This window comes from Sminthopsis crassicaudata, chromosome 6, assembly GCF_048593235.1.
Source record: "Sminthopsis crassicaudata isolate SCR6 chromosome 6, ASM4859323v1, whole genome shotgun sequence".
NCBI classification, from domain to species: Eukaryota; Metazoa; Chordata; class Mammalia; order Dasyuromorphia; family Dasyuridae; genus Sminthopsis; species Sminthopsis crassicaudata.
Genome location: NC_133622.1, coordinates 51,022,860 through 51,050,761, shown reverse-complemented (window position 1 = coordinate 51,050,761; position 27,902 = coordinate 51,022,860). Strand labels below are relative to the sequence as shown.

Genomic DNA, 27,902 nt, shown 5'->3' with positions numbered 1-27,902 from the left:
ATGCTAGGCAGAATTTAGAATTAACCACATTGAAAACCTGTCTCACATACTTACCAACTCTGTAATCCCACATCTAGTTCAATATCTTTTTGTGCAAATAGGAAACAGCTCAGAAAGTTGAAGTAGTTTGTCCCAGATTATACATATAGTATGTAATAGGATATGAATTATTTGAACTCAAAGTCAGTGTTCTTTCCATTTTTAAATGACTTTCCATTTAACGTTTCTGCACATTAACCTCCTGATTTATAAAATGGAAGTAATCATAGTTTGCTTACTGGGTTGTTGTGAGGATCAAATGAGATACTTTCTTAGGAAATATGGAAATATATTATAAAATTACATTTCTTTCTCTCTTGTTATGCCCCTAACTATCTTTTGGTTCACTTTGTATTTAAATCAACTAAAACGATTGAAAAATCATGAAGTTAATCTTTACATCCTTGTGTACACCTAAATGATAGTTATAGAAGAACCTGATCTCTGTATTAGCAAATTTATTTGGACATATAAAAAGTCATATTGCAGAGGACAAATGTATTGCTATTTTGGCCATTCAAATCATTTGGCATTTTAAAGACATCAATTTGGTAGATTTCATGGTTACTATTAAAGTGATTACTGAAATAAAAGTATACCTATAAAGAAGGAAGGGATTGGCAGAAATGTATAATAATGAATGGGAGGTTAGTGAAAATTTCAGGTAGCATTTTTTTCCACCATTATTTTGTATATGGGCAAATTCTTAACTTTTATTAAATATTAAGAACTGTCCTAATCTTATTTAGAGGTAGGTAAGTCAGTGATACACCATCAATCTATATATGAACATAGTAGTTATTTTTGTTTTTGTTGTTAATATTTTCTTAGTGAACAAAAAACTAATTTTGGGAGAGATTAATTCAAGTTTAAAAATTTATGGACTGAAGTGTTGCAATTGCTTTATCTTTAATCATATATTCCATCTGTTATTTCGTTTAATAATTAATAAGTTCCTGTTATAGCTTTGAGGTTGTTGAATTTGCAAATATTTTGTTAACCAATGTAGTGCATATTAAGCCTGATATTCCTTTTGATTCTCAAATCATTTTCAGTATCTTTTTGGAAAAAAAATGCCCCCTCCAAGAATTATTTAGGATTTGCAACATAAGTAAAAAGGTTTTGAATTTTATTTAGATATGAACTAGTGAACTACTTCAATATGTTAAGGACCCAGGATTTCATCTCTGGGTCTACACACTCCACTCTTGCAGTTTCACAATTCCTACCCAGGTTTGTAGACAATCAACTTGAGTTGTGATGGCTTAAAAAACATAAAACAAAACAAAAACAATTACCAAATCACCAAACTCTTGTTAATAAATTAGTTTGAGAACTTTCTTGAGTATCAAGAAATATTTTAAAAAGAAAAATAGGATAGGATATTGATATACTTTTACTGAAATTTCAAGTAAAACAAAAAGATGATGCCATATAAAAATATTTTTTGGGGAATATAAAAGCTGTTTTGGAGTATTTTCTCATTTCATTATTTTTACCAGGCTGCTACTGCTGATTATTGTATATTTTTGCATATCTTATGAATTCACCTATTTCACTATTTCCTTTTAGACAAAAATTCTGAATAAATGAGACCACTTGAATATATGTGGATGAAGGCAGAGATTTTCTATAAGGCAAATAAAATTTGCTGTATATCAGCATCATAAAGTAATATATAACTACACCCCGCTCTTGAAACATAGCATGTTTTGTATCTTATGTGTTTGTTTATTTAAGTATACTTAGTGGCTATTATAGGATAATGTTTATGGGATACAGATTTTTTTTCATTGAGTAATGGCACTCCAGCTATACAACCAAATAAACTCAGAGAGGGAGAACACGTTCTATACCAAGAGTTTATATAAATTTGAGCAAGTTAGTTTCCCTCCATGGAACTCAGATTCTTCAATTCTTAAACCAGAAGACTTGACCAATCTTAAAAACATCTTCAACCTTTTAAATCCTCTATTTCCATAGAGAAACAACACATAGTGATATCAGTCAAATGGCTGCTTTTTCCTAAGTTAGTATTTATGTTATCTAGAAGGTGGGATTGAACAAAGGGAAAAAAATGACTAAATTTTATTGGAGAATCAGTGTATTCAGATTTTAACTCTTTACTACTAGTGTGCCTTTAGGCAAATCCTTTAACCTCTCTGAGTCACACTCAAGAGTTTCTTCATCTAGGAAAAAAAAAATGGGATAAGGCAGTTGGACTAGATCAGAGGTCCTTAACTTCTTGTGATATTTTAGCTTTTTGATGAAGTCCATATACTATAGAATATTTTAAAATGTATAAAACAAAATACATGTAGATGTAAGAAAGCCAATTATATTGATTTCAATTTGAAAAACAAACAAAAACAAGTTCATGGACTTCAAATTTAGAAGGATGATATAGATTTTTAAAGGAAAGAAAAAGGACCTATATGTGCAAACTACATATAGCAGATCTTTTTTTTGTTGACAAAGATTGAAAATTGAGGAAATGCCCATCAATTAGGAAATGGCTAAACAAGTTGTAGAATATGTTTCTGATGAAATAGTACTATAAGAAATGATAAGCAGGATTGTTTCAGAAAATAATGGGAAGACTTTTATGAACTGATGCAAAAAGAATTGAGCAGAACCAGGAAAACATTGTACACAATAACAAAAATATACAATGACATTCAACTGTGACTAACTTAGCTTTTCTCAAAAAGATAATTATTCAAGGAAATTGCAGTGGTATCTTCTGATGAACTCTATATACCAATGGTGGTATACTTTTTCACTGTCTGTTGTTCTTATTTTTTGTCCTTATTTTTTTAACTACATAGTAAATATGGAACCATTTTATATGACTTCATATGTATAACTGATATAATTTCTTACCTTCTCAAGAAATGGGAAATGGAGAAAAGGTAAGAAAATAATTTGAAATACAAGATTAAAAAAAGAATGTCACAAAAGATAATGTAATTTATAAATATTTAAGAAAATAAAAATGTATAATTTGCATAACAATATGATTCATATGCCGATAATTTTATTGGGTGAGAATGTCTCTCTTATTGGGATTCTGAATCAATCAAGCTTTAAGGAACATTCCCAAAATTTAATTCTTGAAGTAGAACAACTTTAAGAATGCCCTTGCCATGTTCACTTTTCCTAAATGCAAACCTGTAGGAGTAAATAATTCTTTCAACTAATTACATCATATTTTACCATTTAATATTATCTATTTTCAAAGTGATAATAAATATGATATTTTGCTAGTATAGACCTTTGATCAATTTTGTAGAAGTGTCAAGGAATTAATAGGTCATTTTGGTCAAAGAGGTATTCTTACATGCTAATGATATCTGGATATAGATTATTTTATTAGTTTGATGTTTGAAATGTGGAAGCCTTTAATGCTGTGGTCCTGTGTTTGGAAAAGGGGGACATTCAAAGATAGAGTGCTGTTGAATGCAACAAAATTGAAAGAATCATTGCTATATTGTCAGTCGTGAAATTCATAGCTTAAGTCTATTTAGAAAATTCTACAAAGTATTACAAAAAAGAAAAAAAAATGATATCAAAAACCTAAAGGGCAGTGAACTATAGAGTCATCTAAAAGCAAAATAAAAGAGAAGTATCTGTGTAATGGGAGAAAAATCATCCCAAGAAGGAATATTTCTGTCTTGTCAGAATTAAGCTGGAGGCAATTGATTGCTAGCTAAATGTTAACATCTTTCCACCAAAGGAACTGCCTTTCCATCACTGAGACTGCCATAATATTATTTAACTTGAATGTGAAATAAATAGTGTCATCAAGAGAAATCCTTTGTTGGAAGACTCTTGTTTTACGAAATAATAAGACAGGTTAATCAGCCAAAAGTCTGCATTATATTTTTTAAAAGAATGCTTTCTTTATTGCTTTTAAGTAAAATGTGAATATGCCAATAAATAAATGCTAATAATTTAATTAAAAATAGAAATTAAAACCCAACTTTATGTAATAAGGTAATTTTCATTTTGGACTGGAGTATTATTTGACTCACAGCCATTTTGTAACTCTAAATAATATTGAAGCTAAAAAAATAAATCTTTGCACATAAAGAAGGTCATCCAAAGTACTACACAGATTTCCAAAGGTGGTCCATGCCAGTTTCTTTTTCCTTTTTAAGTTCTGGGCTCATCACATTGTACATTTGTATCATATGTACCAGATTTATGACCTCTAAGATGTATATTTGACTACATATCATAATACACATAATAAGTACTCAATCGTTGTTTGTGTGTGTGTGTGTGTGTGTGTGTGTGTGTGTGTGTGTGTGTGTGTGTGTGTGTTTATTGTTAGGCTTAATTCTCAAATGTGGTAATGGATCTCATTTAGAAGACTTTTCCATGTCCACTCAGACAATATTATTTTTAAATTGACTCTCACCTTTTAGAGAGAAATCATGTTCCATTTTATTTTCTTCTATATTATACTTCTTCTCCCATCTTTTCCGCTTTGAGATTAGTTCTCTATCTTTCCCAGGCACTAAGTTGATGAGTATTCACTGGACAATCCTACTAATGATTTGCAAGAGAGCTTTGATCTTCTGTGGTTCTAGCCTTGCCTAGTATATTTCTCAGGAGGTCTGCTTTGGGCAACTTAATTTGGGGGATCACTCTATTATTGTCAGATTTACATATTAAATATGCTCCATAATCTAGAAAGACTTTTGATGAATATAGTTTTTTTTTATGTTTTCTACTTCATTTGATATGAAAAAATTAATTAAACAAAGTAATCCCTATATTTCTTTGAATAATAAGGATACCCATCAATTCAGAGTTACATAACTTTGAACTTCTACTTACCACCTGAAAATCATTTCATTTTTTCTACTTTTCCTTATATATAAAAGGATAATTTGGACTTGGTGACTTCTGATTTCTCTCCCAATTACAAGTATGGTTCTTTGGTTATTGTATGATTTTAGTCTAAGTTTGGAAGATATTTTATTAAAAGAGAGCCTTTAAATTTACATTTTGCTCTCCTGAATTAAATAGTATTTATAACAATAGACAATTTACCTGTTTGTCAATTAGGTGACTATAAAGATATAATTTGGTTTGAGAAAGGCTATTGTTGTATGCTTTTAATTTCATTAAGGCTGTTTTGGAAACATATGTAGATAGAGGAAAACATATCTATTGGTTGATAATTTTTGGTATCTTCTTTGAACACTTCTTAGTCCCAGTTGCAGACACATCATTTTTAACTCAAGCATTTAGTATAACCAGAGGGGCAATAGAAAGGCAAATGATGGGTGTAATTAGTCTAAATTATATTGCCTATGATGAATAGTGCCATAGAATGACTGTAAAATATAAGATTATAAACATGAAGAGAAAATAGGATTGGGAGAGCCAGTCACAAAGCAAAAGAAATGAGTAATTAATGTATATAATAGCCTCTGTGCTCCTTTGGCATTCCTGCAAATTCGAGAAACATAGGACAAAGCACCTAGAACTTTGAGTTACTATTTTGTGATAAAGTAGAGATGGACTGTGATCTGGACTAAGGAAGTAATTGATGAAATAATGGATTCTCCTTCTCCTCAAAATATCATATAATAATGCATCAAATATATTTGTCAAAATAAATATGGAGTTCTTTAAGAAATTAGAAAGCAGTTTACTTCCTAGGACAGTTACAAATTAAGTCACTGATTTTAAACTAGCAATCTCTGACTTGTTACTTGAGAATCTATATATTTTTAACCTTTTTAATATAACATTTGGATATATTAAGCTTATCAAATTTCTTTGAATCTAAGAATTTGTGGCTAAATGTAGAAATTGGGAAAAATGTTTAGATTTTTAAGGAACATTAAGAGAGGGAGGAATAGTTTCTGTCAGGAAACTGGTTCTGAAACTTGAGGTTTCTCAGATTTTGAACATTGAAAATATATGAAAGAATTTTGAATGATTCTGTGTGTGTGTATGTGTGTGTTAAAGATAGACTTTTATACTTCTCCCCCCACAATTAATAGCATTTTACCCAGTTGCCTGTTAAGATAGTTTTTAACATTCACTTTTATAAAATTTTGATTTTGAATTTCTTTTCTCTCTCTTTCTTCCTCCCCTATCTCCATCCTAAGACAGCAATCATATTAAACATATTTCCAGATTAGTCATGTTGTGAAAGAAGAATTAGAACAAAAGATAAGAACCCTGAGCAAAAACAAAACAAAACAACAACAACAAAAACAACAACAAAAACAAAACAAAAAACAAACAAACAAACAAAAAAAAACAAACAGTGAAAATATCATGCTTTGATCTGCATTCTGACTCCAAAGTCCTCTCTCTGGATGTGGATAGCTTTTTCCATCATATGATTTTTGGAATTGTCTTTGATCATTACATTCTGAAAAGACCTAAGTCTATAAAAATTGGTCATTGTGCAATATTACTATTACTGTGTACAATATCATCCTAATTCCATTCACTTCATTCAGCATCAGTTCATGTAAGTCTTTCTAGTTTTTCCTGAAATCTGCTTATCATTTCTTACAGAAACTATATTACATTCATAAATCACAATTTATTCATTCATTCTCCAGTTCATGAGTATTTTCTCAATTTTCAATTTTTTGCCACCCCAAAAGGCATTTTGAACATTTTTATATGTGTACATGTTTTTTGGTGATCTTTTTGGAATACAGACCTAACAGTACTATTGCTGGATAAAAGGGTAGGCAGAGTTTGAATGACCTTTGTGTCTAATTCAATATTGCAAGAATGGTTTTATCAGTTTGCAACTCCACCAACAATGGATGAGTCCTAATTTTCCCACATCATCTACAGAAACAATTATTTTAAAGATCCTTAAGAAAAGTTGAGCATAGTATTTGAAATATTAAAAAATAAATGAAGTAGACAACTTAGAAACAATTATTTATATTAAAAATATTCCCTTTTCCTCATCTTCTCTTTTCTTCTGTAGTCTACTTCCTCTCCCATCTTTTCCTCTTTGAAATTAGTTCTCTATCTTTCCCAGGCACTAAGTTGATGATGGAAAATGCTACTAACGATTTGCAATAGAGCTTTGATCTTCAGTGGTTCTAGCCTGGCCTATTATGTTTCTCAGGAGGTCTGCTTTGGGCAACTTAATTTGGGGGATCACTCTATTATTGTCAGATTTACATTTAGTTTGGTAAATTGCAACTCAGGATGTATAATCTTAAGTGATTTTAAAGAGAAACAAATAAGAATGATTTCACATTTTTCCTGATCAATTTTGTTAGTTTCCACCTAGTGTCCCAGTAAGTTGAATTTTTTTTTTTTGGTACTCTGATTCTGTTATCTAGTATATGACTTATCTTATCAAACTTACCATCAGTTGCAAATGTAATAAGCTTCTAACTGACCATCCTTCCAGTCAGTTATCCAGGATAGCAATCTCTAAGAAAGAATTTCATTCTTATTTTAAATTAATTTTATAATTATAAAAGTTTTTTGATAGTACATAGGCATGAGTAATTTTTTATAACATTATCCCTTGTATTCATTTTTCCAAATTTTCCCCTCCCTCCCTCTACTCCCTCCCCTAGATGACAGGCAATCCCATTCTTCTTGCATGTGTTACAGTATAACCTAGATACAATATATGTGTGTAAATCCAATTTTCTTGTTGCACGTTAAGAATTGGATTGCGAAGGTATAAGTAATCTGGGTAGAAAGACAGTAGTGCTAACAATTTACATTCACTTCCCAGTGTTCCTTCTCTGGGTGTAGTTGTTTCTGTCCATTATTGATCAAATGGAAGTGAGTTGGATCTTTATGTTGAAGATTTCCACTTCCATCACAATATATCGTAATACAGAATTGTTGTTGAAGTGTATAGTGATCTTCTGGTTCTGCTCATTTCACTCAGCATCAGTTGATGTAAGTCTCTCCAAGCCTCTCTGTATTCCTCCTGCTGGTCATTTCTTACAGAACAATAATATTCCATAAGATTCATATACCATAATTTACCCAACCATTCTCTAATTAACGAACATCCATTCATTTTCCAGTTTCTAGCCACTACGAAAAGAGCTGCCACAAACATTTTGGCCCATACAGGTCCCTTCCCCCTCTTTAGTATTTCTTTGGGATATAAGCTCAGTAGTAGCACTGCTGGATAAAAGGGTATGCACAGTTTGATAACTTTTTGGGCATAGTTCCAAATTGCTCTCCAAAATGGCCAGATTCTTTCACAACTCCACCAACAATGCATTAGTGTCCCAGTTTTCCCACATCCCCTCCAACATTCATCATTATTTGTTCCTGTCATCTTAGCCAATCTGACAGGTGTGTAGTGGTATCTCGGAGTTGTCTTAATTTGCATTTCTCTGATCAATAGTGATTTGGAACACTCTTTCATATGAGTGGATATAGTTTCAATTTCATCATCTGAGAATTGTCTGTTCATATCCTTTGACCATTTATCAATTGGAGAATGGTTTGATTTCTTATAAATTAGGGTCAGTTCTCTATATATTTTGGAAATGAGACCTTTATCAAAACCTTTAACTGTAAAAATGTTTTCCCAATTTGTTACTTCCCTTCCAATCTTGTTTGCATTAGTATTGTTTGTACAGAAAGTTTTTAGTTTGATGTAATCAAAATCTTCTATTTTTGTGATCAATAATGATCTCTAGTTCTCCTCTGGTAATAAATTCTTTCCTCCTCCACAGGTCTGAGAGGTAGACTATCCCCTGTTCCTCTAATCTATTTATGATCTCATTCTTTATGCCTAAATCATGGACCCATTTTGATCTTATCTTGGTATATGGTGTTAAGTGTGGATCCATATCTAATTTCTGCCATATTAATTTTCATTTTTCCCAACAGTTTTTTTCAAATAATGAATTTTTCTCCCAAATGTTGGTATCTTTGGGTTTGTCAAACACTAGATTGCTATAGTTGTACCCTTTTTTGTCCTTTGTACCTAATCTGTTCCACTGATCTACTAGTCTAGTATATATATATATATATATATATATATATATATATATATATATATATATATATATATATATATATATATATATATATATATTGTCTTATTCCAATAGAATGTAAATTCCTTGAGAGAAGGGGTAGTTTCTTTTTTAACTTAGTAGAAAATCATAGAAAATAATAAATGCTTGCTTTTCTACACAATGAATACAACTCACATAACAATAGTTGTGTGGAATACAACTCACATAGCTCAATATTTCCTTGTTAGTACTCTTATAAACATGTGTTTACCTAAATGTTTCATTCTATACTACAATTTTAGCCATGTTTAAAATAATTCAATAGGCTATTTTATTTTAAAAAGAGAAAGTCAAAAAATAGACTTCTGTTTCTAAAGTTGCATCAAATGCAGCATAACTCTCTGTAATGCCAGAGCATAGAAACTTAGTTCCAGTGGATAGAAGGAAACATTTTTTGGTTTAATATAATGGAAAATTAACAATTAGAACAACACCAAAAAGAATGGGCTACCTTTGTTTGTAATGAGCTTCCCACTCTCTTTGTCTTAGAGATTTTCAATATCTTTATTCCCTCTCAGACTATCATTAATGGACTCCAATTACATATTTCAAGTCCAAAGGCATGCTAGGGAGAAACCCAGGCACTTAATGTAACTTTGGTTGTTGTTCTTGACTGGGTATGCTGATTTAAATGAAACTGTCTTATTTGGGGATGCATTTTATGAAATATTCTACTTAAAGAAAATATCTGGTTATTTCATTGCTACCAGTGAAACAGATGAACTTATAGATTCCTGTCAGAAAAAAAGAAGGGAGTGGGAATGGAGATAAAGCAGAGTATGGATTTCTGATGGTAGAGGGGAAGAAAGGAAGTCAAGATGGATCAGTGAAGCTTAGAGCAATAGATACAGAAACAGGAGAGAGATATAGCATAAAGAACAACTTGTGTTGTCCTGTGGAATTATTTACATATATATGTTATATGGATATATATATACATCAGTATATAAATATATAGATATATCTATATATTCAAATATGTGTGTATAAAAAAGGGGATAGAGACACACAGATAAATAAACATATTCAATATAGCAGGGTAGATAGAAAATTGAGTTTGGGGATCAAGAAGAACTGCGTTTAAAACACTTAGCAGCTATATGTCCTGAGTTAGGCATAAAACTTTTTGTGTTTAGGGTAATTTTCTAATTGCAACATGTGGGGTATAAAACATAGACTGGTTAGTCTGAGTTTGTAAGAATATGGTCTATTCAGGAAAAACAAAAACAAAAACAAAAAACAAACCTTTCACATGTATTCACCCACCTGTTTTTAAAAGTTAAAATTATTTTGATCACTAATACATATACATAGGTATGTATAATATAATTATAAAACTTTTCTAGGACCAATTCATAATGCAACAAATAAATTGATACATGTTTGGGATGAGACAGCAATAATGTTGAATACATTGTTTTGGATATTTCCAAAAGCACCCAACTCTAATAAATGTTTAAATTTCATATTTTTCCCAATATAATCTAAGTTGTGTATGTGCATATGCATTATATGAATAGGCATTTTATTTCATAAAAGGTCTAAAGAAATTTCACATTTAAATTTGTAATAGAAGTTGACAGGTAGCCAAAGCCTGCATCATTTATTCTCCTGTGGCAGCTCCTCACCATAATGTATTTTCAAGTGCCTTTTCTAATCTCATCATATGTCACTATCCTTTAGTAAGCACTTCTGATAAATTCAAAGAACCAAATATATTTTTGGGTATATTGTTTAATTTAATATTTGTTCTTAAATTATCAGTCCCTCTTATTAAGGATTTGTATACAGGGCAAGGAATTGTCTTTTTTTTTTCTAAGAAAATATAAATTGTGGGGTGGAGAGGGGAGGGGTGCCTCAAATATTGCCTTTGGACTTTGAGCTTTGAGTGGATGCATCCTCTCTATCCATGTGTACAAATCATTGCCAAAATGGGAGCAGGGCTCTGTGGGAGTTGTTCTGTATATCTTACATAATTGCTTATAGAGAAATGCATAAACATAATTACTTCAGTTAAAACTTTTATTGTTATTATTGTTATGTCAGCAATATAAATAAAGGCCCTGGTTTATCTTATCATCTTTATAAGAAGAAAAAAAAAAGAACAAAAACACACCTACTAGGTATTATTGTATGTTTTCTAATTGAGAACATGTAAAGAAATAAGATTTTTATACTTCTGCTTGAAAATTAGCACCTGAAGCAAGTGACTTTTGAGCAGACCTGTCAAGTGCTATCTATAGCTTCTCTCCCTCTCTTCTTTCCTCTCTCTCTTTTTCTCTTTCTATCTCTGTGTCTGTCTTTTTCTGTCTCTCTGTCTCTCTCTCTGTCTGTCTCTGTGTCTCTGTCTCTCTGTCTCTGTGTGTATGTGTGTCTACTCTATCTCTATCTCTCTGTGTCTGCCTCTGCCTCTCTCTGTGTCTCTCTCTGTATGCATGAGTGTGTGTATGTGTGTCTGTCTCTGTCTCTCTCCCTTTCTCTCCCAATAGCATATACTTAGTGTGTGAATTGCTTGCCATCTTTTTCTCAGTGTATGCTGCAGCCTCTAGGTCTGTTAACTTGTTTGCACTGTCCTACTGTAATATCTGATGCAGAAATAGGTCTTCTATAAATGATTTAACACTATGCTGCTGAAATCCATTTGTGTTTTCCTTCTGAGAGCTATTAAAGACGTAGAGGAAACATTTAGCACCAAATTAATGTAGCATTTTGGTTTTAATTCTGTGGATAGACTTGATTTGTTGTGCATAGAAGAAAAGAATCCAATCTTTTTAATATAATTCTTCAATTTCACTTAATTTAAAGAAAATGAGTTTAACTGCATCTTGTTATATTAATTTGAGGATTTTCTTGGTTAGCTTTGCTACTTTGTCTCATTTATGTTATATGGTAGCTCTTTGCTCTTTGCAATATTCCTTCTCCATGAAGTATCAGTTTTAGAAATTGGGTATAATTGGAGTTTGATTATAAATCTTTTCCATGGAAAAAACAAATATGAAAATCAAAATTGTCCCAAAGCTCTGGACAAAAAAAAAAAACCTGATTTGTCCAAGCTGAGACAAAACTTGCATTTTTCTAATAGTATATAAAGTCAGAGATGAGAATTAGCCAGAAAACAACAGAATTTATGTAAAGATAACATCTTCTGTGGTGATTTTGCAGAGATATTCAAATCTACCTTCTTATCACCTTCTAATCTACGCTATTTTTGATAAATACAATTTAGATTTAGAAATTTAGAATTTTGATACTATTGGACATCATGAGTCACAAGAATCCTGACAATAACTTACAAGTGTAATAATTTCATCCTACATGTGTTCTTTTCCCTCTTCGGAACTTTATGGATTGACCAGAAATATGAAAATCATATCATATTAACATTAATGATAAATATTAATGATAAAAAACCCACCAATTCCGGGTCAAAACCATTTCACCACTCTGGGTTTTTTTAAACAATTATTTTTATATTATTCTCACATTTAAAAGACATAAGCATTATTCACTTCCCTACTTTAAAAGAAAAAAAAAAAAAAAACAATCATAAAATATGCATAAGCAAGCAAATAAATCCCCCTGATAGCTATTCTAAAAATTTACAACTCAACTGCTTATTGAGTCCATCATTTCTCTCTCAGGAAATGGATCAAATTCTTCATCATCAATAGTGTGGAATTATGATTGGTCATTGCATTCCTTCATCTGTTTAATTCAATTTACCCCGGAGCTTTAGAACTGAAGTAAATAAAGTCAAATCTGATTTTCCTAAATATAATATCCCCCCATGATGTATGCCTATCAATAGATTGTGTGTCCCCAAGGACAGATTAAGTTTCAATATTCATTACTCTGATAGCTAAAAGGTGATACATTTTCCAGACCCCACCAACTCTTGATGACTACTATCTACTGAGGTCCAGTGATGATCTTCTTCTCTGTCAGCAAAGTGATCATCCATACCACTGAAATCTTATTTCCATAGAAGTGCTGAAATAAATTTCTCCATGGAACCCATAGTTTCTAATTAGAAGCTACTTTTTAGGGTTATCAGGATTTCAACATTAGTTAAAAAGAATTAGTGCATTGCCGAGGTCCTAGAAAGTAATAGATTAGATATGGAGACATTCAGCTTTATTTATGTATTTAGGTAAGTAACTAATTATTTAGCTATTTAGAAGAAACATATATGCTTATACACCATAACATATGTTGTTGAATTTATTAGATAAAATGTATTCCAATACATTTCATTGCAGTAGAGAAGCAGCTTAGCATAGTGGACAGAGAGGTAGAACTTGGTTCAAATTCCATCTATTACACACTTTAGCCAGTTCAACTAGAAGTCATTTTATTTCACAGTGTCCTCTAGACAACTCTTTTTTATATTAAAGCTTTATTTTTATTTTCAAGATATATGCATGGATAATTTTCTACATTCACCCTTGCAATACCATGTGTTTCAAATCCTCCCCTCATCAGCAAGTAAGCCACTTTATGTTAAACATGTGCAATTCTTCTATAAATATTTCTACAAAAATTATGCTGCACAAGAAAAATCAAATCAAAAAAGGGAAAAATGAGAAAGAAAACCGAATGCAAGCAAACAACAACAAAAAGAGTGAAAATATTATGTTGTGATCCACCGACTATATATCCATTTTAAGACTATACATTGCATAACAGTTATAGATCTCCATTGGTAGAGATAGTTTCTTCCCAGGTATTACTTATAATACAGTAATTAATTATATGTAATTATGTATGTATACATAGAACTAACTAGTTTTAATTATGCAGGTGGTATTTTACAAACACATACCACTTTGTCTTTTTCCCCCTTCTCTTGACACTTAGCATCTTTCTTCTTATTATTCTTCTATGTGGACCTACTCATTATGATACATGAAAAACATATATATTGTCCCCTTTTCCCTCTAATAATTTTTCGATACTCTTTTTTTCCCCCTTAACCTTCTCTTAAAGGTCATCTATGAAACATTTGGTTTCCATTGTTCTTAAACTTATGATGATTATAGGTAAGAGGTAGAAGAAGACGAATTTGGTCTACTACTTAAAAAGGCAAATATAAAGGAAAAGAATGGAAATGTATACACCTTCCATTTCAGTATACATAAACCAATAATAAAAATTTATAAATGCATTTTGGAAGATATTAAGGAGGGCAAAAATGTATATGACATTCAAATGATGCATTATTCCTGTCTAATAAAAGTTGTGTTTTCTTTTCTTTTTTTTTTTTTTAATCTTACAGTGGGAAGAGATTGGAGAAGTGGATGAGAACTATGCCCCAATACACACCTACCAAGTATGCAAAGTTATGGAACAAAGTCAGAATAACTGGCTTCTGACCAGTTGGATCTCCAATGAAGGTGCTTCCAGAATATTCATAGAACTCAAATTTACTCTGAGGGACTGTAATAGCCTTCCAGGAGGACTTGGGACATGCAAGGAGACTTTTAACATGTATTATTTTGAATCAGATGATGAAGATGGGAGGAATATCAAAGAAAACCAGTATATCAAAATAGACACAATTGCTGCAGATGAAAGTTTTACTGAACTGGACCTTGGTGACCGAGTCATGAAACTTAATACAGAAGTCAGAGATGTTGGGCCTCTGACCAAAAAGGGATTTTATCTTGCTTTTCAAGATGTGGGTGCTTGCATTGCTCTGGTATCAGTGCGTGTGTACTACAAAAAGTGTCCTTCTGTGGTTCGAAACTTGGCACTCTTTCCAGACACAATAACTGGAGCAGATTCTTCTCAATTGCTAGAAGTATCAGGCTCCTGTGTCAACCACTCTGTGACTGATGAGCCACCCAAGATGCATTGCAGTGCTGAAGGAGAATGGTTGGTTCCAATTGGGAAATGCATGTGCAAAGCAGGATATGAGGAGAAAAATGGCACCTGTCAAGGTAAGGATTTCCAATTAAAGATAGATTTATGTATGGATTGTCAAAGAGAGTTCACTTTAAGAGGTTCACCTGTGTATTTTCTTTCCTGAAACTATTAACTAACAAATGATGTTTTACTTGGCTAATTTATGGAATTTGCGTCTCTTACAAAAGATGTAATGTAATACATTATTTTCAGATGCATAATTAATGTCCACATTTCCAATGCTAATATAATGTGTCATGTTTTTGGAGTTCTTTTTGAAAAGAAAAAAATAAGGTGATAAGGGTTTCATATGATTATTGTCTTCTAATTTTTATTTTTCCTTCTAAGATTGTATCCTGCTATCCTTCGGAATGTTTCAAATCAAATGCAAATCATAGAATATCTATATTATATACATATATATGTGTGTGTGTGTATATATATATACACACATGCATATACACGCATCATATATTATTAAATTATTTTTAAAAGTTAGGGATTTCAAATTAGAACTAGGGGAGAAATGGGGAGAAATGACACAAACAATTCAATATATTATTTAAAATATTTTAAAATGCTTATTTAAAAAAATTATCAACTTTAAATGCATAATAAACTAGTTACTAGCAAGATATCCATTTAAGGATAATACTAAGACAAAAAGGTCATTTCAAAGCAATTTTCCCTTGCTATTTTTTTTCTTTGAATGCTTCCTTTTAAATTGAAGCTTGATCATGCATGCTCACCTCATCATTTGAACATACTCTCATTTGCTCAAAGTGCAGTAAGTTTCCTTTTTCCACTGGGAAAATTATTAATGACTTTCTGGTAAAATAGAACTTTACTCCAAAGAGAAGAGAATCTTTGGGAAAATGAAAAATGACCTTGTTTCCTTTTTTTTATTTTGACAAGGTTACCAGACTGTTAAATCAGGGGAATACTCTAGACATGGGATATACATGGATTTCAGAAAACGATTTAACATAGTTTCTAAATAATTCTTGTGGACAATATGAAGAGACATGGGATCTGTGATGGTGCAGTTAGTGCAACAAATTGGTCTCAAAAGGCAGTAGATAAATGACAATCTATAGGAATTTTTCTAGACTTATAATTCTAGATTCTAGATGTGGCACTATTCTGTTCAATAGATTATATTAAACTTGGATGAAAACATAAGTGGCATGCTGATCAAATTTGTGTATGACAGAAAGCTGTTAGGGATAATGAATACAATGGGTAGTAAAAGCAGGATAAGAACAGATTTTGATGAGCTAGAATGATGGGACAAATTTAACAAAATGAAAATGAATGGCAATATATGGATAGTCTCCAAAAGGGCTGATTCAAAAACCTACAGGACACAGTCAAGATAGAAGAAATATGTATTAAATTCAAGATGTTAAATTCATCACACAAGTGGGGCCTAAACAGAATAAAATATAATTGGAGAATATTTAACAAAATAAATAAAATGTAATAAATCATAGATAATTATAATTTATGCTTTTCTAAGTTAACATATTTTTCAATGTTTTATTTTAGAATTTGAAACCACTGAATTAGAAAAGTTTTTGAGATAAAAAATATGCAACAGCATAACTTGACAAACAAAACAAAATAAATATAAGAAAAAGAAAGTAAGCAAAAGGCATGCTTTTTAGACAGTTTTAAAAGATACTGAATATTAGATTAGCCCATCTATAAAATATTTTGCTTAGTTCTGAGGAGCACAATCTTGGAAAGGCTTCAGACATCCAGAAGAGGATGGTGAAGAGGTTCAAAATCATACTTTATAATATTTAATTGAGGAGATTAAGGATGAATGTTTAATCTGGATAACAATGGATATTTTCTCTAAATAACTGGAAGACTGCCTTTTAGAAAAAATTTTCTTTATTTTAAACATTAAAATATTAGAATTGTAATAAATTGAAACAAACTGTTTCAGGTAGTAGGAGGTTTTTCTTTACCACAAATCTTTACAAACATCTTTGATGACTATTTCCTGGAAATGTTGTAGAGAGGATTCCTGCTTAGATAATGTGGTTCACTAGATCAAGTGTTTTTAACCTAAAGCTGTCATGCTTGTGGATAGATTTCAAGGGTTCTTTGAAATTATATTGGGAAAAATCATATTTACTTTCACTAATCTTAAACTGAAATTTAGGATTTCCATCAATTATTATTTTTAAAGACCCAACATTATTTTGATAAAGGATCCTTAGATTGCACAAGGGTTCATGATACCAACAGGACAATAACCCCTTTACTAGATGATATGATTTACCTTCCTATTCATGGATGGTGTGGTTCTTTGATTATATTGTTCCTTCTCATAATTAACATTTAAACAAAACATTGAATTTGTCTCTTAGTTGTTATGTATATTTATCTTACCTAAAGTGAATGGAAAACTAAGGTTCATTCAAGTATGAACATGCAAACCCCTCCCCATTCCTTGAATTTTCCCAATTGTATAATATTTCAAAACATGCCTTCTTTTATTCATGAATCAAATTGGCTCATGTTTGTTAAAAAACAAAACAAAACAAAACTACTTTATAGATTGATTATTTTCTCAGGAAACTCAACTATTGAATGAGACCCTAAATCACAGCGAATTCCTTAAATTATTTCTGTTCCAAAAATGCATTATAAAGTACTAGGATTTACTTTCCTAGGAGAAAGCTCTTCCCTCCCCAAGTAGATACCAATGAAGTAGAACTACATTTCCATGTTGTCTATATTCCTTCATTCTGTGATGATGGTAACATATGCAGAAGTTTTATTTAACTAAGAATTGGATGCATAATTCACTAATGCTGTGAGGTTAAATTTATCTAAGAAGTAGATAAGTTTTGTCTATAGCAGGATTTAAAGGAAGTTATCATATCTGCTTTATGTATGCATAAATAAATGCTCAAAATGGCATCCCTTTTTGGGAGTAGTCTTCTTTTTGAGAGCCAATATTTGTAACAGTATCAAATATGAGCCTACCAGAAACTGTAAAATCATTTTCCAAATTTCATTTTCATGAATAATGTAAATTTCATCAATTTCATTTCTAAGACTTTTTTCTCTTGAAAAATCTTTTTTCAAGATTTTGAAGATCTTGAAAGATCCTTTAAAGTAATATGCTTTGTATATACCAATGGAAGTATAGATAATGATACAATGATATCAGAACAGCAATCCCTCTAGCTTCATTGAAACTGGGATGACGGATCCACTTTTTTCTTGAAATATATATTTTAGGAGGAAAATCTTTAAGTGCCTACATATTGAGAGAGAAATGTTGGGGAATATGAAGGTGAAGAAGATAACATGATAATAATAATAATAATAATAATAATAATAATAATAATAATAATAATAATAATAATAATAATAGTTGCTGTTGTCAGATCTACTTTTTACATAGTAACAAGTCTTGAAAAACATTCTCTTAACTATCCTTTCTTTTCTTACTTCTTCATGATCTGCTCCTGTTGAGTAGGGAGCAATAAAGCAGAAAGACTGGATTAAAGAAACTGGGCTTATGTGGACAGGACAGACTTGCAAGCCAATTGTGACATTAGACATTATGGTACAGGGTCTAAAAGGCAGAACTAAGAGGAAGGAAGACCTGAATTTGAGTACAAACTCTAAGAATTATTGACCATGATTTTGGACAAGTTTTTTTAAGAATCTTTCTTTTATGGTTTTCTAATATGTAGAATGTAGCTACTAATAACTGTATTATCACAGAGTTGTGAGTGAGAGAGAGAGAGAAAGAGAGAGAGAGAGAGAGAGAGAGAAAGAGAGAGAGAGAGAGAGAGAGACGGAGAGAGAGAGAATAACATAGAGAATAACAGAGAGACAGAGATTCAGAGAGATTGTATGTAAAACACTTGCCAAATTTTAGCATGTTATAAGAACATGAATAGTTCAAGTAATGGTATAGTATGTACCCTGGAAGTATTATCTGCCAACAATGAGCAAATTGCTTAATCTTTGTGGTCTTTAGACTTTTACCTTAAAGTAAGGAGGTCAAGATAGATCATCTGCTGAGATCTCCATGCTCCACAGGAACAAAGAATCCATGATTTTCACTATACTATTGCCCATTATCAGAGATACAGTAAAAAAATTTCCAACTTGTCACCATTTTTCATTGTTCTCTTCAGGCTTCATTTTCTTCATCTTTGATACACTTTTTCCTTCCTCACTCCCTTCTTCTCTCCTTCCATCTCTCTGTCTATTTGTCTTTGTCTCTTTTTTTTTTTTTTTTTTTTTTTTTTTTTTTTGCTCTCTGTCTGGCTCTGTGTGTGTGTGTGTGTGTGTGTGTGTCTGTCTGTCTCTTGGTCTGTCTCTCTCTTTTTCACTCTCCTCCTAATATTTCCATTTAGAGCCATCTGTTTCAACCTGGTAAGTTTTCCAGGAAACTCTCTCCCATATTCATTCATTCAATTTGCATCTACTATATGCAAGGCTTTGCTAGGATGGGAGATGCAAAGATATAACTTCAAAAAGCTTATATTCTAATACTGATATACTTTACCTTGGATTTTTGAACATTTGTGATATTTTGATTATTATATTCCAACATAACTTATTTCCTTTGTATATCATGTGTATTTTATTATATGTATTTAAAATATTATTCTTGGAACTTTTAATATGCTCAGAACTCCACGATGCATTTGTGTGCATGCACACACACACATACTTTAAGAACCTTTGTTCTATTTGGAAAGTTGAAAATACAAAAACTTCTCTTCACTGAAAATTACAGGTAGACATAAATTTAATCTTCTAGTTAAAATATTTGACCTTGTTTGTAATCATGGAAATTCATGCCCTTGGATTAAGCAAATTATTAATCTATATCCTTTTTTTGCTGTTTAGATACCTTGTGACTATGGACCATTCACCTAGCTTCTAAGTTGCACTTTCTATCTCTTTAAAATGATTGAGGACCAAAAATTTAGAGCTCAGAATAGGTTATTTTGGCCCAAATAGATTAAGTGACTTGTTCAACATCATATACCAAGTAGGTGACAGAGCTGAAGTTTTGACCAAGGTATTAATGAACCTAAATTCAAAACTTTTTCCCCCCTGTAGCATGCTACTTCTCTGCCATTAATTTCTATGAGGAACAATGTCTTTATTTGAAAAAAGGGAAGTAATAATATTCTGGGATACCTATCTCTCAGAGCTAACAAAAAGCCTAAAAATCTCATATCGTTTTGGTAGGACCATTATCTGTCAAGAATTTCCTCTTATCTCCATACACTATCTCCTACTTGGATTGCTAGTCTCCCACACTCCCCATAAAGGCAACAAAGCTTAATTGGAGCTAAGACTCATACTTTTGCCTTCTTTGAGGTACTTTAAGGCACAGTGACTACTGACTAGATTGAAATGGTTTTCTAATAACACAAGGTTATGAAATGCCCTATGCAATTGGATTCTTGGACCTTCAAGCTTGACATTGTTCCAAGACTGCATGATCACTAGGTTCTACCCTTCTGACTAGTTGTGTTTCCATAGTCAAATGTGTGCAAATGTGTATGTGAGAGGGGAAAGGGAATGGAGGAGACTACTATGTTTGTCCAAACTAAGTTCTGTAAAACATTTAGTTAGCATCTTATCTTTGGCACTGTTAAATAAAGTTCAATAGTTAACTATAGAATGACCTATGAAAAATATCTCATTTTGTTTCAAAATCAAACAGCAGAATAACAGACTGAATCTGCCCATTACACTCACCATACAAGAAAAAAATTGTATGTCATTCTAATTGCCATTTATTCTAGAAGGAGGAGAAAGTCTACCTACAGGTGAATTAAAATACTTAGGATATACATGTTCATATCTTTAAGCAATGAATCTTGCCAAGGCATAAATGCATAAAATCAGCAGTTTCTCATCATTCAGAAACCTCTGTGTTCCCCAACCTTCTAACTTAAATAAAAGATAATACTTTACATTTGACTTAGGTTGGTAGTTGACAAAGTACCTTCTATGTATATTAATTCAGTTTAGTTTCATAACAACTCTGTAAATTAGTTAGGACAGAAATTTCAGGGGAGAAAATTGTGGCTTATGTTAAGTGAATTTCCAAAGATCAGAGAGAAACTGGATGGTGAAACAAATATTTGAATCTAAGTCTTCTGATTCCAAGAGCATTAGTCTTTTTCATACTGCTTTTCTTTTTGAAAAGTCATTTCTGGGATATAGATTGTGGGTTGGCAGAACACAAGGAATGTTTGAAACCACAAATTATGAATCTGGAAATGCATAAGAGCTCCTGTATAATCTCAGGCAATTGAATACTTACATATTTATGTGGTTTGAGGCTGACTGCGTAGTTTATGGAGAAGGCTCTGAGTTTTGCCAGTTAGTGGGCCTGTTGGCCAAGTCAAAAATAAAAGATTTTTTGAATATTTTTCTGCATTGAACCCTGTTCTGTAGTAATAGTAGTTAACTCAGAGCTGAAGTGAAAATGTAAAATTATCCAAGGCAACAATCCAAGGAAACTAAAATCTATGGACAGTGGGGGATGACAATTTGGTGAAATAATTTTCATATTTGTTAACATACTTAATGGCTGTGTTGGAGAATGATTCCTTTCAACAATACATCAGAATAGACATGAAAGTCCAGATTCTGCAATTTCTGTTTTCAGAACTTTGCCAGAGGCATAACACTCTGATTTCTGATTATGTGTGTTGGGAGGAGGAGAAAGAAAATGAAAAGAATTTTTCTTCCCCCAAGTGTTTTGGAATTGGCAGTCAAAGGTTTTGGGATGAGGGGTGGGAACAACTAGTCATTGGCTTTTTTCTTTAAAACATTTAACACTATCTTAAGAATACTACTTTAATTAGTATATTTTCTTCTCATGTTCATCTGTGAAATTGGGAAAATTCTGTTCTGGTCCTCTTCTCTCTACCCACCCACCAGAACTCCAAGACAGTTCCAAGGCTTAGAGATTTCCCTCTGTATAGATCTCCCCCCCTCATAACCTAATGTTTCTCATCCTCTGTGCCCAATCCCATTGACAACTTGAGTCTTTATTTAAAGAACTGTGTAAAAGAGCATTTTGCTTGGATATTTTTACTTGACTTTCCTCTTTTTAAGAATTTTCCAAGGATACCTTGGACAGGGTCTCAGAAAAGATGCATGTGTCCCTGGCAAAATTCTCAGACTCTGTAATTTAAGCTTAAATAGGGAACTAAATAAAGACAACTTGTCAGGATTCCTCCAAGCAATGAGAAGTCTTTTAATATTTGTTTGAATTTGAGTAGCAAAGCAAAAAACAAACAAACAACAAAAAAATTATCACTGAACAGCAAGTCTCCTGTGTTCAGCAGCAGATGATAGTTTCATTAGAGAGGATGAACCTAACAGACCCTTAGATACACATGAAAACCATGGAATTATCTTTACCTAAAACCCACTAATTGGGAGTAATATTTTCAGTTTATCATCTTGTCATTTCTATTTGGGGAGTAAGGGCATAGTAGCCAAGTGACATATGTTTAATTTAAGCTTGACACAATGGGACTTAATGAAAGAAATAAACATTTAGTCAAGTCTTTTGGTTTTGGGTCTCATTTTAAAAGAATTTTCCTATTGTGAGACAAAGTGAGAGGTAGGTAGAATAGGTCATTTCCAAGTTCTCTTCCAGGGCAGAAATTTTGTGGTCTGCCTTATTATCCATATTCTGATTATGAAATGCGACTTAAACCTCAAAAGGTGTAGAAAGGAAATATGATTTTCAGAAAGGAAACTGAATAAAGCAAATAGTGTGTGCCTTAGATTAAAAGGCATCTGATGTCCTTTCCAATTTCCAAGAGTCAGTGATCCCTGAGGACTTCCTTCAAAGACTCAATGACCATTAGTATGTTGTAGTGGGGAACCCTTTTGGGTGTGATTTGAATTACATGTACCCTAAGGTCCCTTCTAACTTTTAAATTTTGTAGTCTTTAAGCTCTAATTCTTCTATCAATCAGGAATGTGATCACTGAACATTTTTTGAATGCCAAAAGAATATTTAGGTGAAATGAAATGTTTGTGTTTTTGTTCTCTGCATACTTCATCTAAATAAGTAATAAATTAGTTTTTGAAACTCTCAAATCTCTGAGTCTTACATTAATTTTTGGTATAGTTCTAACTCTTGAACATCTTATAATATTTGATTTTAATTTTTGTTTTTCATAAGAAATTATTATTTTCCTAATCAAACTCATGCTTGTTATTTGGATATTCTCTTGATTATTTGCAGGTGATTATTTATGCATTGATTCACCTCAGTTACTAGAATTAGATTCAGGAAGACACATTAAAATACTATCAAAATATTTATTAGTTACTTGTGAGACTTTGTTTATCTGTGGCGGCTTTCATTTTTCTCATCCTTAAAATAGAAATAATGGTAGCAGCTCAATGGCACAGTGGATTCTGCACCAGCCCAGAAATCAGGAATACCTGAATTCAAATCAGTTGTCAGACACTTTCCCTTTACTGGCTATGTGACCTTGAGCAAGTCAATTAATCCCAATTGTTTCAAGGAAAAAGGGAATAATGCTTTATCTTTCACAGCTCTATTAGGAGAAATAAATAATGTATATATATATATATATATATAATTTTTTTTTCTTTCAAGTGTATTGGTAGACTACCTTTCACTTGGTTTTTCATGGTTGTAAAGCAATTATATATATATATATATATATATATATCATATTTTAAGATACTTACAATATCAATATTCTTCCCTTTCTACAGCTGAAGAATCTGATGGTCAGAGAGAGAAAACAATTTGCTTAAAATTATATACATTAATTAGCTAAGTAAAATTTTTAAGCCAGAGATTTTGGTGTTAAGTCCATAATTAATTTAACCATAGCATGTTGTTTATCTTCTTGATAAATATGCCTCTTATCAACTATTTTCTAATTCAGTTTAAAGTATTCATTTGAGGAATACTGCATGGAACTCACACTCCTCTGGCCTTACTGATTTTAAGCAAGTTTTTTGGAGAATAAATTATTTTCCTGGTATAAATTTTGTTTAATTAAGGTTTAAATCTATGTATGGATGTGTACATATACACACACATATATATTATGTACCATATAACATATATCAACACCATTTATTTCAAAGTCTATAATGATATAATAAAATAGCATAATACTATTCATGGCTACCTAAATGTTATGAAATGGAAGTGTCTCCTCCTGAATTAACTAATTTCAATTTATTTATCTGTCTTGAGAAAAAAAAAATCCTACTACTTATTTTGACCTAAATCATACTATTTATAATGTTTTTAGTTAAAATTTTACTACTATGATGCTTTTGAGATATATGTATAGATATGTGGGAATATGTGTGTATTTGCATATATGTAATTTGCATATATGTATGTGTATAATAAATATATTTGCATATATTTACATATATACAATTGGCGCCTAATATCATAATATATGAAAAGTCTTTGTTATGTTTCAGGAATCATAATATTTCATTTCTTTGAAATTTTAGATAGCCAGTTGATAATCTATATGACAAAACTTAGAAATTAGAATATTAGTGATTTCATTCAATATTCTACTATTTTCATAGTTGTCCTAAATTCATTTTTACAAAATAGGAAACATACTGAATGGGCAATTTCTATCAAATTTTGCCAAAATAAAGCCTCTGTTTTTTATATGACAATCATAGAACAAATCTTAGTAGATTATGAGGGAACCCAAAATTCAGACCCACAACGTAGAGTCTAAGAGTGATTTTGTGTGCAGACACATATATGTATACATTTGTGTATACATACATATATACTTAAGCTAATATTATTTTATGCATGTAAAAACATTACATAGAGGAGTCCTTAGAACTAATGAAACTGTCACAGGACTCCATGACACACACAAAGGTTAAGACTTATTGGAATAGGTGGCATAGTGTTTCTAGAGCTCTATGTTTTACACTAAAATCACTGTTTTGGCTCATTTCCTGATCTACAATTAATTCATTCTCCATGATCACTTGGTCCTCATTGTTGTTTAGCTGTTAGTTAAGTATAATTCAGGTAATGGCTATTTTTTTCTTTGTGGGAAATAAGGTAATCAAATTTTATTTTTTTCAAAATTTTGAAAAGATGATCATTATTTAATTTTAAAAGATACTCCTTTTTTCTAGGTACAGGGGAAGCAAGCATTTTTTAAAAAATGTACATTTCTGTACACACACATTCTTTCTAATATTTCAATGTGGAACTACCCAGTGCAAACAGCTTTCTTTCTGCAAATTGTAAATTGGTTTGTTGTTTACTTAATTATTTTCAGAGATAAATTATTATTTCATTTCCATTTTTCTAAGTCCTTTTCCTATTTATTCTCTTATATTATTTCTAATGAAATACATACCATATTTATGGAGTCATTTGATTTTCTTAAAATCTGGAATTGTTAGCAAAATGAATTTTGTAAATTTTAGCTTTTTATTTAAGTGAAAATGTTTCACCAAAGTAATTGAGTTCCCATAAATCAAATGTTGCCTGCTGACTTTTCTTGTGATTTGGTTGCTGATTTACTCAAATACAAGGCAAGACCACTAATCTTCATCAGTTGTTGATGGAATGAAGTAGTAATTTGAAATTACCCCTAGATAATTATAGTTTCAGTTCAACCAAATGGTGGAAAGAGAGTTAGATTGTGGGTCACTGCCAAAGTCATTCAGATTGTAGAAGGTATATAGTACATGCTAAAATATAGGTTAAAAAGGAACAACAAGCTGAGTGCCTAGTGGATAAAAAAAAATCATTTATTAATTCTCCAACTGGGATATAATTGCACAACAAGTATAAAGTTGATAGAAATTTAAAAGAGACTTCTAGAAAAGACTTCGATTCAGAAAATATATCAATGCAAAAAGAACTGCATGTTTATCTTTATGCTTTTGGTACACTTTCAGAATTAAGGGAGAATTGCCAGAAGATGATGTCCTAGATACTCATACAATTATGTTCTGCAAAGTCTAGTTAATTTCAATTAGGCATACTATCAACCAACATCAAAATAGTTGAATTGCTCAGCTTTCAATGCTTATTTTTTTTTCTTTCATAAAGAGGAAGAAATATAAGTTTTAAATTTCAACAAAGGATGGCTATTATATAAGCTACCAATATCTTCCGATTTTATATCCCTATAGTTTCATGGAAATTAACACTATTTCTCTAACTTATCAATATTTTTTTTTTCTTTTGCAACTATTAGATGAAAGGAACATTAGGTTTTCCCCTTCTTTTTTTCTTATATTCTGCCTGTTCCCACACCATTTCATTTTTAATGAAATTGTTAGTTGAATAAGGTTGGACATGGGGGACTAAACATGTAAGTTGGATATTATAGGGGGGGAGGAAAGTCTTTCTATTTGTGGAGTTGTTAATTATGTAATTTATAAGCTTAGAATATTACCTAGACAATTAAGCTCAAGTAACTTGTCCAGATTCATATGGTAACAACTATTAGAAATGGGATTTGTGCCTGTCTTCCCAATTTCAAAACTAGCTTTCTATCCTTTAATCCTCAATACCTATCATATTATTAGTTCAATATTAATGTAAACATGTATTCCTCTTATTATTTTCTTACTCAAGAAAAACAAATTCAAAATAAGAAGAATAACAGACTATTATATATAAGATACTATGCTGGACAATATGAACATAAAGATAAATGATGAAACTTATAGGATTCTTAGCTTGTGGTTCCTTAAAAAGTAATGGTCACTCTTACCCAATAGCAGTTCAACAAGAGCAAGGGTGACTTTGAATGAATGAATAGCAAAACTGAAATGAATATATATATATATATATATATATATATATATATATATATATATGAAGATCAAGTAGTTGGCTCTAATACTTCCCCCCCTCCAGGCCTATTTAGAATATACAAACAGTCAGCAATATTCTGAGACATTTGAATGGACAAATGGGAAATAATTTGTGATTATAGGTCAATCCCTTGTTCCTTGCTGGGTAAAATATTGATGGAATGGTGGGTATCTAAAGATCACTATATGCAGCAGGATTTTGTGTGTTCAGGCTAAGCAGGATAGGTGTAGTTGGGTCAGATCTTGTTGTTATATTTACTGAAGAATGGGAGCATTTGAGTGAAGTTTAATGTATATATAGATAGTTAGATAGATAGATAGATAGATAGATCTATCTATATATATATAGATATATAGAAGATATAAATTAAACAATCTTGAATCAGTTAGGTATCTATTAGATAATGACAAATGTAAAAAAATTTAAAATGTAAAAACATTGGAATCTTCCTTTTCATGCTGATTTTAAGGAGATAGGGTTGGTTGTTGAAATTTGATATTTTAAGTGTATAATCATCAACTCAATAATAATATTTCTTTATCTAGCATTTACAATTATTTCAAATCACTTTTACATATATCATGCCATTTTAATTCAACTTACTTTGGAATGTGAGTGATGATGTCTTATGTATAATTGTGGGACAGAATGGAATTCTACTGTAATTCAGTGAAGTATATTTACAACTGCTTTTTTATTTTTCCTTCTTGAAAAATCTTTTCATATGTGTTTCTTTCAGGTTATAGCTGACCTTTAAGCAAATATAAATTCTTGATATATTAGCTCAGGAAGTTCATTTATAGATTATAACTGCATGAGACTAAGAATGTCACAAGAATTTCCAGGATTAAAGCAATTCTCTGTCAATCAAGGTACTACACGACAAGATATTTTTACCTAATTGATTTTTTATGCACAAATATATTTTGTTTTAAATATTTTTAGAAACATTAGAGAAGTGCCTTCCAACAGTAAAGCGTTTGCTGATATTT

The 27,902-nt window shown here is 31.3% G+C and overlaps 1 protein-coding gene across 12 annotated transcripts in view; it reads left to right on the top strand.

The window, feature by feature from the left end:
• The window catches only part of EPHA5 (EPH receptor A5), a 471,809-nt gene that overhangs the window by 92,729 nt on the left and 351,178 nt on the right, over nucleotides 1-27,902 (top strand). For all 12 annotated transcript variants that reach the window (XM_074272342.1, XM_074272341.1, XM_074272344.1 and 9 more), the window contains one exon: nucleotides 14,377-15,040. In XM_074272342.1, coding sequence (XP_074128443.1) covers nucleotides 14,377-15,040 — 664 coding nt within the window. The remainder of the gene's footprint in view (nucleotides 1-14,376; nucleotides 15,041-27,902) is intronic.